This window comes from Chrysemys picta, chromosome 5 (genome assembly GCF_011386835.1).
Source record: "Chrysemys picta bellii isolate R12L10 chromosome 5, ASM1138683v2, whole genome shotgun sequence".
Classification (NCBI taxonomy): Eukaryota; Metazoa; Chordata; order Testudines; family Emydidae; genus Chrysemys; species Chrysemys picta.
In genome coordinates, this window is record NC_088795.1 from 10,212,149 (window position 1) to 10,226,973 (window position 14,825).

Sequence of the window (14,825 nt, forward strand, 5' to 3'; positions counted from 1 at the left end):
CAGCAACTTGAGTGGTTTGGTTTCTGTTTTGTTAATTAATCTAGACATACATTCTTTCATGGGAATTTATTACTAGCATATTTATCTTCATTAGCCTCTCTGAGAACCATGAAAATGCCTTGTGCCTATCTACATGTTCACTAGGTGATGTTATTGAAGTCCTCCAATTTACTAATGCAATCTGAAACTTTCTATTTTTTTAAACTGTGCAACCCTGTTCAGCGGACATCGCAAGGTAGTTTTGTTTTAAGTTAAAAACCTATTGTAAAACAAAAAGCCTTGATTAGTTTAACTTTACAGTAAAATAAAAGAAATGGTTTAAATACAGTCATTATGCAAGTCCTTTTTCTTTCCTTTAACACCTATATTTTAAAACCTAAAATAAATATATTCAAGTTCACAAGGGATTTTAAACCACTAGCATTTTGTCTACTAAATACTTACTTGCTATTTTTCTCTTCATCCATGGACACACAAAAATCCACACTAGAACAGCAAATACTATAGCTATACCAAGTGATGTTAGGACTATTATCCATATAGGAAGTACCAGTCCTAGCACTGTGAAGAGAAAAGAAGAAGAAAGTTAAAGGTTAATGTGCAAAAATGTCAGTTCCTTAAAATATTACAACCTCAGTACAAAAGATAACACACTGCCTACTTCTGCTGCACCCGTAACAAAACTGAACCCCACATCTTGGTAGCTAATAAGCTCTTTCAGCAGGGCTGGAGTTCTGTTTTGATGCAGCAAGCCTGTACAAGCGAAGGGATAAAGCTTTTGAAAAGGGTCAGTTTGGCCAATTAAGACCTCAATTATGGCAAAAATGAAATTTCACTTATTTGGCAAATGCCATACACTGAGGTCAAGAACCAACTATGTATGGTTAGAAAGTTAACGTTTGAAATGGATTTACAAACTATACTGAAAGCAAATGCATTGGAAGAGGAATTTCACTTGAGAATATTCAGCGCAACTCCTTTATTTACACTGACTAAAAGAATAAAGAAAAGCCTCTTAAAATATAGGCTTGAGTGTTACAGATTCTCAGCTGCTGTCAGCCGCAACACTTAGAGATTTGGGGCCATACTTTCACGAGTATTTTCTTGTGCACTATTTAGGCATGAATATACCCTGAGATGCAGAAGAAAGTTCATGTTAAGGTAACATTGGCAAAGTGGATGTTGTCTCCCCCTCTGGGGATTGTCCACTAGAGAACAGCAGCTTTTTGTTACGGTCAGCAAAGGAAGTGACATCATCAGCTCATCTGCACTGCATGCAAAATGTCCTCAGTTCACAGCCTACTGGTAACTCATGTGAGAGGGATGCTCAGGTTCCCACACACACACATCCATAGGTAACCCTGACTCGTGTGGTTGCACAATGGGATATTTGAAGTGCTAAAATGGCATGCACAGATTTGAAGACTTGGTCCTCAGGATTTCTGCAACAATGCACATAAGCCCTGCTCCTGCTCCCATAGAAGTCAGTGCAAAATTCTAATCAACATCACTGCTGCTGGACCAGTCCCATAATGAGTGCGAACATCAGTATTTTAGCATACATCAAGACATATTGTCCACTACGGTAAACCTTTGCTTTGGACAGTAAACCCTGATGCTCACCTCAACATCTGCTTAATAGGCCACCTGAGTGCCTTGCTCACCGTGTCTCGATCTGCAATCCTCAATCATGTGAGTAACTCATACTCACATAGTAGCCTCACTGAAGTCAATAGAGCGCCTTGTGCAAGTTGAATTTGATTATGTATTTAGGAGTTGCAGGATCAGGCCCTCAAGGAAGAAAGAACTTGGGCCTTGATTTTGCAAACACTTACCTTTGTGTTTATCTTGAAAACCATGGGAATACTCACATGCTTAACTTAAGCACCTGTGTAAGAGCTTACAGAACAGGGGCCTCAGAGTCTGACCACTTATTTTGCTGTGTCTAAAACAGACTTCTCTCTTCATTTATATATTTCAGAAAGTGTGATGAGAAAGGAAGGATGTTAAAATTACTCTTTTGTTTATGTTATTTATTAAGCCACTGCAGAATGCCTGGCTAACACGCTGTGAACAGAACTAGAAAGGAACATTTCTGGTTACCCTTAAACAGCGTGTGCACCAATCCAATTAAGAGAAGGGAATAGTTACAGTACTATCCATCAACATCCCCCTCAGAATCCTCAGTCCCTTCCAGGTACTATATGAGGCTTGGTCTACACTTAAAAGTCAGTCAACATTGCTACGTTGGTCAGGGCTGTGAAAAACCACACCTCTGACTACGCTGCTCTAACCCCCTATGTAGATGCAGCTATGTCGAGGGACAAACGCTTCCATCATATGTAGCTACCATCGTTCACGGAGGTGCTGTTCCTACACTAACGGAAAAACTCCTTCTGTCGGAGTAAGCTGCCTCTACGCTTCCGGCTTATGCCAGCACAGCTACGGCGACGTAGCGCTGCTAATAGTGTCTCCGTAATACACACATCACCTCAGAGGCGTTGCCTTAATGCTACACTGGCTATGGACAGTTTCTTGTAATGAGGGGAAAATAAAGGAAATGAATTTAGATACACTGGGCTAGGCCCTCAACAGTGTAGCTCAATTGGGTATGCCAATTTACACCCACTGAGGATCTGGGCTGCTAACTGCAGTTTTAAAAAGCTTGACCACTCTCACAACACCCAAGCAGCACTAGCGGGACTGCAGCACTATGTCCTCTATGGCAAAACATCCCGAAAGAATCCAAGTGGGCTGGTCCTGCGCCTCCTAGGAAGCCATGAGTGACAGAGAAGAGGGCAGCAATGGAGCTAAGAGTAAAAAGATCAAACCCTCCACTGAACAGACTGCTTGATCTTCAGATTGTCATACATTTGTATTTAAAAAAATCAAGACAACCATTAAGGTTCTGGGAGACTAATGGAGCGAGATCTACTAATCCTTTGCCTGTATTATTTGTTAATATAAGAATTTAACATGCATTAAGTTTTTATTATTATTCAACGGTGCACATCAGGACCTGTTAGCAAATACAAAATGAATGAATACTAATGCGTGGCAGAACAAAGCTTTCCTTCTGGACTTCACATGCAAGAGTTTGCACTCACCTGGTGCCCCTGCGTACATGACGGAAAACACATTAATGGCTACTGTAGCAGCATAGAACGCTGGAAGTGCACGAAGACCATTGGGTACAGGGTCTTCCTGCATAATAATGAGAAAAGAGGAAAAGTCACATGGGTTTGTTGTGTACACAAGAACCAGGACTAGCAAAGGTTGAGAAAAAAAACCACCCATCCCCACCGTCAGGTGGATGGATTTTTTGGCTTCCCCCCCCTACTTCCAACCACTGTGTTCCCTACTCTCCAACCCAGTTACCCTGGGTAGATGGTGAGGAAAAGATTTGGGTTTGTATGATTATTCATAAAACCTACTTTCATAGCAATGGTGCCTCCAGTCACAAATAGGATAGCAGCTTGGGGAAGAAGGTCAGCATAGCAGTTCAATGGCAAGTAATTTAAAAATATGGGCGGCAGCATTGTCTCGTGGATGGGGCGCTGGACTCCAGTCAGGAGACGTAGGTTCTGTCCCTGGCTCTGCAACTGACCTGTTGAATGGCCTTGGGCAGGTCACTTCATCTCTCTGTGTCTCTATTTACCCACCCACCCATTTATCTGTCTTGTCAATTTAGACTTTAAGCTCTTTGGGGCAAGGACTCTCTCACTGTGTGTTTGTACAGAACCCAGTTCCATGGGGCCCTGATCTTGCTAGGGCTCTAGGTATTACTGCAGTGACCTAGTCAGTGATTTCTAAAAACCTATTTCTAGCCTCTGTTTAAAACACTGAATGTTTCCATCTGCTGACAAAGGTTTCTGCATGTGCTAAATAGGTAATTGTATTAAAGCGGTGTAGCATATTGACAGTCACATGTATAAATGTAGCAGATGAGTGTAACAGTGGAAATTCACATAAATCCTTTTGTGCCTCACAAGTAAGGCTGTTAAGTGTAAAAAACTGCTATTACCCAATAGTTACAGGTCTTTAAGATGTTGTAGTCATGGGGGTCTCACTGTAGTTTTGCATCTACCTCATGTGCACAAGAGCTGAGTTTTTTTGAATAGCAGGATCTGTTGGGGCTGTGCATGTACCCCATGCCTCCTCATGCCAGGGCACTACGGGTAGGTCAGCAAGGACTCTCCCTCTCCCTTTAGCAAAGCTTCTGATACGGTCTCCCACAGTATTCTTGCGAGCAAGTTCAAGAAGTATGGGCTGGATGAATGGACTATAAGGTGGATAGAAAGCTGGCTAGACTGTCAGGCTCAACGGGTGGTGATCAACAACTCGATGTCTAGTTGGCAGCCAGTATCAAGCGGAGTGCCCCAGGGGTCCGTCCTGGGGCTGGTTTTGTTCAACATTATTAATGATCTGGAGGATGGTGTGGATTGCACCCTCAGCAAGTTCGCAGATGACACTAAAGTGGGAGGAGTGGTAGATATGCTGGAGGGTTGGGATAGGGTCCAGAGTGACCTAGACAATTTGGAGGATTGGGCCAAAAGAAATCTGATGAGGTTCAACAAGGACAAATGCAGAGTCCTGCACTTAGGACAGAAGAATCCCACGCACTGCTACAGGCCGGGGACTGACTGGCTAAGCAGCAGTTCTGCAGAAAAGGACCTAGGGATTACAGTGGATGAGAAGCTGGATTGAGTCAGCAGTGTGCCCTTGTTGCCAAGAACGCTAACGGCATATTGGGCTGCATTAGTAGGAGCATTGCCAGCAGATCGAGGGTAGTGATTATTCCCCTCTATTCGGTACTGGTGAGGCCACAACTGGAGTACTGCGTCCAGTTTTGGGCCCCCCACTACAGAAAGGATGTGGACAAATTGGAGAGTGTCCAGTGGAGGGCAATGAAAATGATTAGAGGGCTGGGGCACATTCCTTATGAGGAGAGGCTGAGGGAACTGGGCTTGTTTAGTCTGCAGAAGAGAAGAATGAGGGGGGATTTGATAACAGCCTTCAACTACCTGAAGGGGGATTCCAAAGAGGATGGAGCTAGGCTGTTCTCAGTGATGACAGAACAAGGAGAAATGGTCTCAAGTTACAGTGGGGGAGGTCTTGGTTGGATATTAGGAAACACTATTTCACTAGGAGGGTGGTGAAGCACTGGAATGGGTTATCTAGGGAGGTGGTGGAATCTCCATCCTTAGAGGTTTTTAAGGCCCGGCTTGACAAAGCCCTGGCTGGGATGATTTAGTTGGTGTTGGTCCTGCTTTGAGCAGGGGCTTGGACTAGATGACCTCCTGAGGTAACTTCAAACCCTGACATTCTATGATTCTCTGTTCCCTCACGGTTCCATTGGCAGCTGAGGAGGAGTCACAGGTTCCACACGGACCACATCTCAAAGATCCACAGTTACTCTAGGCCAAGTAACCATTCTCTCTTCTTTGAGTATGTGTCATTGTAGATCCCACTACAGTGACTGGCAAGCAGCATCTACTCTGGACGGTAGGTGTGAGGCGTTTCAACTGTATCAGTCAAACAGTGGTAGCAGTACTGCTCTCCTTAGCTTGGCACTTGACCTGGCTGTCCTGTCAAAGGCATAATGTTTAAAAGGAGTCAGTGGCTTGCCTACAGCCTTGCAGATCTCAGAGACTGGAATGTTCCTGTAGCAGGCGGAAGAGGCTGCCTGTGCCCTGGTGGAGTATGCATTGATGTTCAGAGGGAGAGACTCGCCACCTATCTGAAAGAAGGTGGAAACACACATTGTGATCCATTTGGAGGTTCTCTATCACTAGATGGCTTGGCCTTCTGATGGGTGCCAGAACTGGCCACAAACAAGGAGAGAGACAGCCAGAAAGGGTTGGGCCTATTAAGAAAATAGAGCAAAATTCTGGACACATCCAAAGCATGTAGCTTCTTGTCTGCTGGCATCTTGTGCAGCATCACAAGTCTTAATGAGCATAGAGTACTATCTGCTTGCTAAACAGCTCTGTGAGTCCTCGATCGTGGCCTGTACCTCTCTGGGGATTCCCAGTACCTGGAGCCACAGTGTTCCACACATTGTTACTACAGTGGCCACAGACCTGGCCATGGTGTCAAAGACATCCATAACTGTTTTCAAGGCCACTCTGGTCACCAATTGACCTTCTCAATACATGGATGGTGGACCCCAGTAACCCCAACAGGGCAGTGGCAGCATACCACATGAATACGGCTGGCTCTTAGGACAGGCATTGGACTGGTCAGTACCCAGACATGGCTGGTGGCAGCTGAGCCTTGTAGGTGAAGCTGGAAGGTCTTTCCATGGCGGTGACCACTGAAGGATAGGCACAAACGTCTGCCCAGTGTATGTGACTCTCCTAGGCAGAAGAAACACTTACCGTGTACATCTTTCTGTGGAATTAGACCATTCCAGGATGGACAGGGTTTGAAGCCCGCAGGTTTTGAGTCCACCATGCTAAGTAACCTTGTATGGAAGAGGGCGGGAATGTAATGTGGGGGCAGGAAGGATGGGGCCTAACCAATAATACTCAGTCCAGATGAGTTGATATAGATCATGGCGGTTGTATGTAGAAGAATCAGAAGAGTTCTGACTGTTTGTAGAAGGTTTAGCCAAAGCTTAGAATTAGTGGATTGGACACTCATCAGGGTCTATCTCACTGCCAAATGCGAGGGAACTGAGAGGAGGGTCATGACCATCCCATCCTTTTTACCCCCCTTATATGGGAGCAGGAGGAGGCATGCACAGCCCGGACAGACACCGCTATACAAAAACACTCTGGTCTCACATGAGGCACCTCTCACCGAACAGTGGGATCCACACTGACACACATTCGAAGAACTACTGTGTTACATACACAGTTGTACAAGTTGCTACCCATGTGTATCTAACATTGTACAAAAAATTGTATATGTTTTTTGTGAAATATGCCATCATGTAATTCATACACACAAGTGGGCTGAGTTTTAAGTTGCATTTTCAGCCTAAACTATGACTTTTCCTGAGTTTTGAGTGCTTAGATATATAGCTTGATTGTTGTTCTATGTATGTTTTTTGCATTTCATTTCACAGGTTTAAAAAGAGAGGGGGTGAGGGAGATCATCTCACTGAAATGTCCCACATGAAAGGTAGGACATGATGCATTATAATCCCAAAGTTCTTCATATCCCACACAAATGTGGCATCCCTCCACTTTTATTGTTGACATTTATTTATATTAGAAATAAAGAATGAAGCTGAGGTTACTGAAGAGTTACTTATGCCAAAGGAATTAATACTGCATCTATTTAAAATTTCCTGTATGGCTTTTTTTGTTCTCCTTGTTTTGGGTCTCCGTGACACTGCATCCCACATTTGGGCCACAGCAGATTGGGAGGTCTGAGGGAGGCAAAAAATGATAATAAAGGAGCATCTGACTTCAAGCACTGCTGGTTTGCAAACAAATGCAGACAGCGCTTGTAAATTCCACAATGTGGAACTATTTGGTTTATTGCTTCCTGGATGCTGCTGCCCTCCCCTCAACTGAAGCCACTGAAACCCAGCCGCCACCGATTGCGGCTTCCTGAGCATCCAGGATAACGTACACCTCAATCTTTTTTTGACTTCTGGTGTACCAGAAAACCAGAGCTTAGAATTTCACACCTGTTAAACTCTGTTTTGTTACTTGGCACTAGCTAATTCACTCCTATTAAATAAAGGTTACGCTAGCACTGTCCTGGTTAAGCAGCATTCATTATCATTTATCATCATTGTGCAAAGCCATTTTCAAGGAGATATGCTGATAAAGCAGCCATCCCAATATGTCATGTCCCAGTGAAGTAGTGTATATTAAAATAAATGCTTTAGATTTACATAGCACCCTTTTAATTCCTTGGAAATGTCAACAACCAAATGGTGCACAGCCGTCATGACCTCCATGCACTGGAGTGGAGAGTTGCTAGCCCCTTACCTTCTTTAAAATTAAGAATCTAATCAGCAGAAACAGCAGTCCAGACATCAGACCAGATAACAGTGGGGAAATAAACCAAGAGGCAACTGAGGAAAAAAAGATATAATAAACAATAAGTGGTAACATCCCATGTAATTGAGGAAGTTCCTGTATTTATCAAATAGGAGAATAACCAATGGACAATGTTTATTCTTCTCGCACAGCTGGCATTGCAATTATATAGCTTGGGTGCTCTCCTAGGATTTCCAAAAGCATTCAGCACTGGCTTACGTCAACTCCCACTAATGTTAAGCACTTTTGAAAATCTCACGCAAGAGGTTTCCAGAATAACATTGCAATTACAGCAACTGCACCACTCACAAGAATTTTCCCATGGCTGAATGCTATCGGAATAAGAATTCTGATCTTTGGTTAATCTTTATGGCCCTGAATCCTGAAAGCTGCTCTGGGTGAGCGGACCCGTTCCCGTTTAGAGCCCTACTGAATTCAGTGGGACTCAGTGCAGGCACAGGGATCTGCCTGTTAGGGGCAACTCACAGGATCAGGGCCAAGATTTATAGCAACAAGTTACAGAATATACTATTGTGATCTGTTTCAGAGTAGCAGCCGTGTTAGTCTGTATCCGCAAAAAGAACAGGAGTACTTGTGGCACCTTAGAGACTAACACATTTATTAGAGCATAAGCTTTCGTGGACTACAGCCCACTTCTTCGGATGCATCCGAAGTCCACGAAAGCTTATGCTCTAATAAATGTGTTAGTCTCTAAGGTGCCACAAGTACTCCTGTTCTTATTGTGATCTGAGTTTTGACAAGGCAAATAACTTTTTACAATTGACAAAAGTACTCAGAGCTGACCTCGCTCTTCTCCCCCTGCAGTCAGGGATAAAACTCACACTGCTTTCCCTGGAAGCAGAGCTAAGCCAGCGCTGAACGCTTCTGAAAATCCCACCCAAGAGTGCTGATGGTTTGCGACGCGTGGTTTTAAGAACAGACTGATCAGTTTAAAAGTTTTGCACACACTGATATTTTACGCTTGCCTTTCGGCTATTTTACCTGGCTATTTTACCTTCAACAAAAATATAAGAACAGAATTTTTAAAAAATTGTAGTTTCAATTAGTCAAATGCCCCTGCGGTACGCTAGTACCTTCTCCATCAAAACAAACATAGGGCTAGAGCGTGACTTGGACTACGTGCCCATGCAGAGTGGGAAGAACCCCCTTAAACTCCTACAGGGGCTACCCTAGATCTTGGGACCAGGTGCTCAAGCGTAGGTGGGTGCTATGTGAATGCTTATTCCCTCCTCCGAGCAGGGGTGTGTGTGTGTGGGGTGGAGGATGAGGGGCACCTTGGCTTCACCCCTCATTAGCTGACCAGCACAGCTGAGCCTGTGTGTGTGAGAGAAGAGAAGAGAAGAGAAGAGAAGAGAAGAGAAGAGAAGAGAAGAGAAGAGAAGAGAAGAGAAGAGAAGAGAAGAGAAGAGAAGAGAAGAGAAGAGAAGAGAAGAGAAGAGAAGAGAAGAGAAGAGAAATGTCATAATTTGCTGCTGGTATCAGCCACCACCAAAAGTACTACCCCTTGGGAGTGAGCAGGGGAGGATCTGTCAGCCCTGAGGAACAAAGTCTCCCAGAGCTACTCCTGGGGTGATGCAGTTTGCACACCACCCCTTGCTCGGGGCGGTGCCTCAAGCCACTATCTAGCCCTTAGTGAACATGACACACACATGCCTTCTGAACAACAGGATTTGAGGGGGATGGAAGTTAAATGCAGCACATTAAAATCATGAGAGAGTATTTCTGTAAAAACGTTTGCAGTCAGTACATGATTTTCCACATACCCTCACGCATAAAAGGAAATGTCAATTACCAATCTTGACAAGCTGCATCCACTGAACACCCTGCGTACCGATCGCAACAAGTGAGAATCCAATGGTAGCACCCACTATGCAGTGGGTCCCAGATACTGGGAGTTTCAAGAAAGAGGCAATCAGCTGCCAAACAGCAGAACCTAGAAATTGAAAGGGGAGGAAAATATCAGATATAAACAATGATAATAGCACCAACAATAACAGTGTACTGCATGGCTCTCTCAACCACATGCTCACATTCCTCTCCCAGAGCTGCCTACTCCCTGCACCCACAATAGAAACTAGAACAAAACATTCTTTATGATGTTCCGTCAGCCGCTAGAAGGACACATTGACATAACCGAGCTGTGAACTTCAAATCTCCTTGAGATTCTGTCTTACAAACAGCACTTCCTGATCACTCCAATATTTACGGACCAGGTTTATCTTTAGTTCACATCTCTCCTGTTGTCTAGTTCAGGCTAACGGGACATTGGGGTGGCACAGAAGTGCTGCTTTTGTGTAGCTTTTAACCTTATAACCCATTTAATCAGTTTGTGCATAGAGTCAGAGCTAATAAGCATAAGAGTGGCTGCTGGGGAAAACACTCACTTTCGATAAAGACTGCTGATACCCTCATGCATACAGGGCAAACATAAGAACGGCCATACTGGGTCAGACCAAAGGTCCATCTAGCCCAGTGTCCTGTCTTCCAACAGTGGCCAATGCTAGGTGCCCCAGAGGAAAGGAACAGAACAGGTAATCACCAAGTGATCCAGCCCCTGCCGCCCATTCCCAGCTTCTGGCAAACAGAGGCTAGGGACACCATCCCTGCCCATCCTAGCTAATAGCCATTGATGGACCTATCCTCCATGAATTTATCTAGTTCTTTTTTGAACCCTGTTATAGTCTTGGCCTTCACAACATCCTCTGGCAAGGAGTTCCACAGGTTGACTGTGCATTGTGTGGAAAAAATACTTCCTTTTGTTTGTTTTAAACCTGCTGTCTATTAATTTCATTTGGTGACCCCTAGTTCTTGTGTTATGAGAAGGAGTAAATAACACTCCTTATTTACTTTCTCCACATCGGTCATGATTTTATAAAACTCTATCATATCCCCCTCTTAGTCGCCTCTTTTCCAAGCTGAAAAGTCCCAGTCTTACTAATCTCTCCTCATACGGAAGCCATGCCATACCCCTATGAGACATGAATATTCCAGCAAAGCCCAAAGAGACATGAAAGGTTTGACCAATAAGCTGTGGAGGTTCTTAGTCTCAAATGTTGCTGGAGCAAGTCCAGTTACTTGACAGCAGAACATTGTAGTGCATTTTGGGTGCTTTGCGAAGGTGACTCCTGGATGGTGCAATGCCCTTTCAACAACTCTGACTACCAGGGGTGCATGAAGCAACACAGAGATGCTCCAAAGGGGCTGAGTATCCCAGCCTAGGTAGGAACAGCAATGCTTTTGCTGAGGAACGAGTGGTAAGGCAAGGAAAAGAAAAATCAGAGAAAGAACTAGATTCACAATTAAGGGACAGACACAGTGTGAGCAAATAACTAGAGCAGTGCATCAAGAGAACGCTAATGCTAGTTTGTCAAGCTCAAGGTCTTAAAATCCAGGCAATATTCCAGTGCCATTGCTGTCTGGACTGGGAACTCGGCCTGCTCCATTCAAAGGCAATGAGTACATCCCATTCGTTTGGACACATTGCCACCAAAGCTTCCTGGTGAATTGAACAAAGACAGTGTCAGCGGAACTGAAAAAAGGTAGTTGAGGTTGGAAAAGTTGTGAACTTTAACAAAGGTAAGCCCACCAGTACACCCCTCTCTGCTACTTTATGTGACGAAAAGGGCATTCAACACTGGCTGCTCCTCTTCTACACTGACGTTCGTTGGCTTTCACATGGCAAAGTTTAGAATCGCTGAATATTGCTCAGAGAAGACACAAGATTTTCCTTGCTGAATGTGGCTCTGCCCTCGCTGAATACCTTACTGACCAGCAGTGGTTTTCTCTGAATGCTTCTGTCTAGGGGCAAAGGGCGACACTGGTTCTCAACGTGGGGGTCAGACAGGTGTCGGAGAGAGTGGCTACCACAGAGTCTGAGGGCAGTTCAGGTATGGGAAAGGTTGAGAACCCCTGCGACAGAGAATTAGAGGAGGAAGGCAGTGGGAACAGAATGCATATTCCAGAGAAAAGGAAGGAAGTTGAAGAGACAGATGGGGCTGAGGGAGAGGATTTTTAGGTTTTGGAAAACCAGAGCATGCCAAGAGAGATGACAGAGGGTGGGGATAAGAAAAGGAGTTAGAATAGGGTCAAGAGGACACATCAACAGGTTATACTGTGACAGTAGGAGATACCCCAGAGTTCAAGAGTGGGATTAGAGCAGAAAGAATACTAGGCGGGGCCACTGGACAGTGACCTTGCAGGATGCCTCCCCCCAAATCCCCAGCTGACTGAATTCCTTATGCATCTAGGATGCCACTAGCGGGTCAAAATGCAGTTTTTCAGTCCTGCCACAGCATCCTGTCTCTTTCACAAGGCGATGGTGGCCTAGGCTGCGCACTCCAGGAGGCCCTGTTGAGTCAGAATCAGAGCAAAGCCACAATCTGTGCAGAAAATAAAGGTCAACTCTTCCTGGAGGTAAATGGTGAGACTGTAAAATACACCGATCTCACGGGTTTGACACATGGGGTCAGGCAGGTTACTTCTCTCAAAACCATAATTATTGACGCTAAAGAGTCAGATTGATTGGCCTGATGCAGGCAATTGAGGTCACAATCTGGGCATATCTCCAAATGCTGGGCTCAACAGTCTCCTTATGGCTGCAATCCCTTTGGCTCAGTTTCTCACAAGTCCCTACTAACTTTGGCTTTTCAGGCACTGGACACAGATTTTACACCCAGAACTAAATTTGTGTTTTCTCTGGTGGCTATAGGATGAAATAAATCTTCCTAAGTGGGTGGTTGTCTCTTGGACCAGGCAGCTCACCCTAGTCGAAGTGGTCAAGAGACCTACTGCTCAATAGCATAGAGACCAGGGTGCCTTGCTGTGCCCTTTGCTACTTGTCACTTGCAGGAGCTGGGGAACCCCTTAGGCAGGCCATACGGACAAACAGGAAGTTCCCTGACTTTTTCTGGCAGATCAAGGAACTTCTGGTCCCAGGATGGATGCTCTGTCACCTGTGGAAAGCAGAGGTCCTTTGCTTTCCCTTCCCGCTAACAGGCAAGGTCCTTCAGCTCAAAGTGAGGACAGACTGGCTCAGGTAGAGGCTTCAAGTGGCTTGAATTGTCTCTGTGATGGGTGAGGGTTGGTGCATTGACAGAAGTTCATAGGGCTCTGACACGGGCTGCACTAGAGGTCGGAACTCTGCATCCAGACCAAACCTTCCTGTGCCAGGGATCACCAGTCACAGCACCCCTGCTGCCCTGAGAGATCCTACCTCTCCCAATACACTGCAGCCAGTACTGATTGCCTTGCAGAGACCCTCAATGACTGAGCAAGGTCTCTTAGCATATATTGTTACCCAGAATCCCTGTCCCCTCTCTGCTCCTAGTAGCAGGGAAACTCTGGAGGCCTTGGCATGGAGCCTCCTGGGAGTTGGGGGCTGTGACAGAAGCAGACAGGAAGCTGCTGCCTCCTGCCTCAGTCTCTCGTTGGAGCTCAGCACCAAGGCTGCAACTGTGTAGAGAAGCCAGTGCTTGAAGGAGTCCTCTGCTTCCAGGGCGACAGTGCCAGATGCTCTGGAGGGGAAGCTGCCCTGCTGGGCTTGACAGAGGGCCAATGGGCGTGTACTGATGCGTCCCAGTCCTGACACTCTGAGGTCTTGGCTGATTCAAATTTCCTACTCTGAGGATTTACAGGAGCCTCTCTAGGGTGCCTCACAAGAGAGCTCTCGGGCCTTCAGAGTTCACAGGGTAACATGCTGAAAAGATTATGCACCAGACGAGGCCCCTGAAGTGCTGAAACAGAGCATTGTGAGAAGGTTCAGGAGCACCACAAGTGACTCAATGGACGAGAGCGAGGAGAGAGAGGGAAGACGTGATGTGGCAGAGAAAACATTGGGGGATTGAAAACTACAGAAACGCTGGGTGGAGCGGCAACGGATAAGGGACAGGTGGGTGATGCTGAGGAGACAAGGTGATGACCAGAATCGGAAGACCAGAGGGAGCAGTGCTTTGTGAAGACTGTTTTGGCAAGTAGACGAGTTGATCTAGGGTTCAAGATCAAACAAGGCAGAAAGAGGAAAGAGGTGGGCAGCCAGTGGCAGGCAAAGGCTATCAACATGGAAGTGGAAGGCAAGGGGAGACAAGTGGAAGGACTGTGAGGAGAGGGAGAGACAGGAGTCACAAAGGAAGGTGGATGGAGGGGCTGTGTGGGCAGCAGATAATAGTAACAGAATGGGAGAGGTGAGACAAGTCCGACTGAGCGTTGCTCAAAAAGAGGAAGGCAGGGGCTGGAAGTGAAAGGAGCAGGAGAAGAGAAGCCCAATACTCCTAATGTGATTTCTGGGAATGACTCCAAATGGGGGACCTAAACCATACAAGCCCTTCTGAGGATGGGGATGGAAATTTTATGATACCAATGCCCACTGCTAGGACAACTATCACCTGAGTAAGCACCAGCTGGTCAATACTACCTTTATTAGGAAACTCTGGCTGAGACTGTCCAACCTGACACATTGAACTCCGATCAATGAACATGATGGTAGAACTCAAGGTACACTTATGCAAATGCTTTAGACAGGTTTGAACAAGGATTTATCATTTTAAATCAGCTATTTCATGATCAAATTTCCCTCTGACAGAGATGGAGCTATTCAATCTTGGCACTGCATATAGCTCAATATGGAAGTCAACTAGTAAAACTAATCTCTCCCGGGCCTCCGTCCCAAAACAACTGGCACTTCTACCCCTATTGGAAGCCCTAGCTGAAACAAGGAGCACCTGCTCTGTAATTTATAGCTTTCTGTTGTCCTACTCTAAAATAAGCATAGATGAACTTATAAACTTTTGAGGCCAGCACGTGGGATGT

The 14,825-nt window shown here is 45.4% G+C and overlaps 1 protein-coding gene across 13 annotated transcripts in view; it reads right to left on the reverse strand.

The window, feature by feature from the left end:
- Positions 1-14,825, reverse strand: part of SLC20A2 (solute carrier family 20 member 2) — a 64,916-nt gene that overhangs the window by 21,008 nt on the left and 29,083 nt on the right. For 11 of the 13 annotated variants that reach the window (XM_065595887.1, XM_065595882.1, XM_005283949.5 and 8 more), the window contains 4 exons: positions 9,814-9,954; positions 7,950-8,035; positions 3,108-3,204; positions 445-561 (listed from right to left, as the gene is read on the reverse strand). In XM_065595887.1, coding sequence (XP_065451959.1) covers positions 445-561; positions 3,108-3,204; positions 7,950-8,035; positions 9,814-9,954 — 441 coding nt within the window. Of the gene's footprint in view, positions 1-444; positions 562-3,107; positions 3,205-7,949; positions 8,036-9,784; positions 9,955-14,825 lie in introns of all 13 variants that reach the window. The other 2 variants (XM_065595888.1, XM_005283952.4) reach the window with 1 other exon arrangement.